Source organism: Penaeus monodon, chromosome 22, assembly GCF_015228065.2.
Source record: "Penaeus monodon isolate SGIC_2016 chromosome 22, NSTDA_Pmon_1, whole genome shotgun sequence".
Classification (NCBI taxonomy): Eukaryota; Metazoa; Arthropoda; class Malacostraca; order Decapoda; family Penaeidae; genus Penaeus; species Penaeus monodon.
This window is the reverse complement of record NC_051407.1, coordinates 39,807,018-39,808,556: the sequence shown is the minus strand read 5'-3', so window position 1 is coordinate 39,808,556 and position 1,539 is coordinate 39,807,018. Positions and strand designations below refer to the sequence as shown.

The 1,539-nt window shown below is 44.5% G+C and overlaps 1 protein-coding gene across 1 annotated transcript in view; it reads right to left on the bottom strand.

Annotated features, from left to right (window-relative positions):
• Nucleotides 1-1,149, bottom strand: part of LOC119587128 (probable G-protein coupled receptor CG31760) — a gene marked incomplete in the record, with an annotated part of 16,856 nt that extends 15,707 nt beyond the window's left edge. The window contains 2 exon segments of the mRNA XM_037935879.1: nucleotides 77-215; nucleotides 784-1,149. Coding sequence (XP_037791807.1) covers nucleotides 77-215; nucleotides 784-919 — 275 coding nt within the window.
• Between the last annotated feature and the right edge of the window lie 390 nt (nucleotides 1,150-1,539).

The window sequence follows — 1,539 nt, the reverse complement described above, 5'->3', positions numbered from 1 at the left end:
CCGTCCAGGTAAAGAGAAGAGCAAGGGAGAACGGGAACACGAAAAAGAAAAAGAAAATAAACCCAAGAATACTTACTGGAAAGTCACCATGACGATGTTGACAACCGCGATGTTGTATACGGCCCACGAGATGTAGGTTGCCTCGTCGAAAAAACTCTCAGCTTTGCGCACGCTGAAGCATACTTTGACGCCCCACATGAGGAACAGCACTTCGCCTGGAAGGTACCGTGGGGTCAGAAAAAGGAAGGGAATGTGAATGTTTTTTTTTTCTAAAGTTAGGAGTGACATGAGGAGGGTGTTGTCTTTAAAGTAGGTTTGTCAATACTGAGGATCTGCGGTGTTCGTTGGAGTGTTTTATAACGGAAGGGTTTCTTTGTGCTATTCTTGTTTAACTGGTGGGGTGTTATTTTGGCTATGACGCGGTCTAAAGGTATATCATTGATTAGAAACCTTAACCATATCATCTTCCACATTGACGACTACTAACGTGGGATTTGAATATCTTATAACTTTTCTCATCATGTTAGCTACCTCTTGCACTGACCATTTTCAATAAAATTCCATAAATACAGTATACAAACATCGTTAGCGAATGTTGGTAGTTATTTGTCTTGACATAAGCTCAATAAATGCATCCAGTGCTATTTTTTACACTTTAAAGGCATTATGCTGTATTTTTTGCGAACTGTTCCCGTCGTCAGAAGTGTACCCCCTCCCCCCTCTGCGACATCCTAAAGTGTGTTCCCCTGCCGCAGCTCCACTGTCGCCGGCCCGTTGCCTTACCCATCGCCAAGGAGTGGTCCCACCAGTTGTACTCGCACTGCAGGAACTTGAGGCCGCTGCTGTCGCGGATCTCGTCGGTGGTGGGCGTGGCGCTGAGGGACCAGGCGCTCAGGTAGATCACCATGATCAGCAGCATTGGTGTCAGCCACTGCAACAGCTGCTTGTCCGTCAACTTAATCTTGTGCGCTGACTTCACTCTGTACGTCAACGAGACTCTGTGGAAAGGGGGAGAGAGTGAATAATATCACCGTGATAATCACCGTATTGGTTTTCAATAAAATGAAAACCTGTCTGAATCGTAGGTCATCATCACCAGTTAGACCAAACTGGGATATCATCGTTCAAGAAACATCACTGCATACATTGCCATCAGGCACATCATACAAGACTGTCAGGCATTATCGACATCGGCCATAAATCGCCACCCTCAAATATGCATTATCATCAAACCTTTGAGCGTAATCACTTTTTTTTCATAATAAATGATCCTCATTATAAATACAGTTCACAGGAACAACACTCTTAGTTGCAGAATCCCCATCAGGCTTTAGCATCAGCTGCATTTGATAATTATACGCTCATTGGCATCAGCTGTAAACCAACAACACTGACACGCACCGCTGTCCGCAGATAAAGGACATTCATCGCCACCGGATTGTTAAAGGGCAATATAATAGCAATAAATAACATGAAAAAAATCTTTATTATTAATAGGAGCCGAACAGAGGCCGAGGGAGGAAGGGCGGCTGGAGAGGC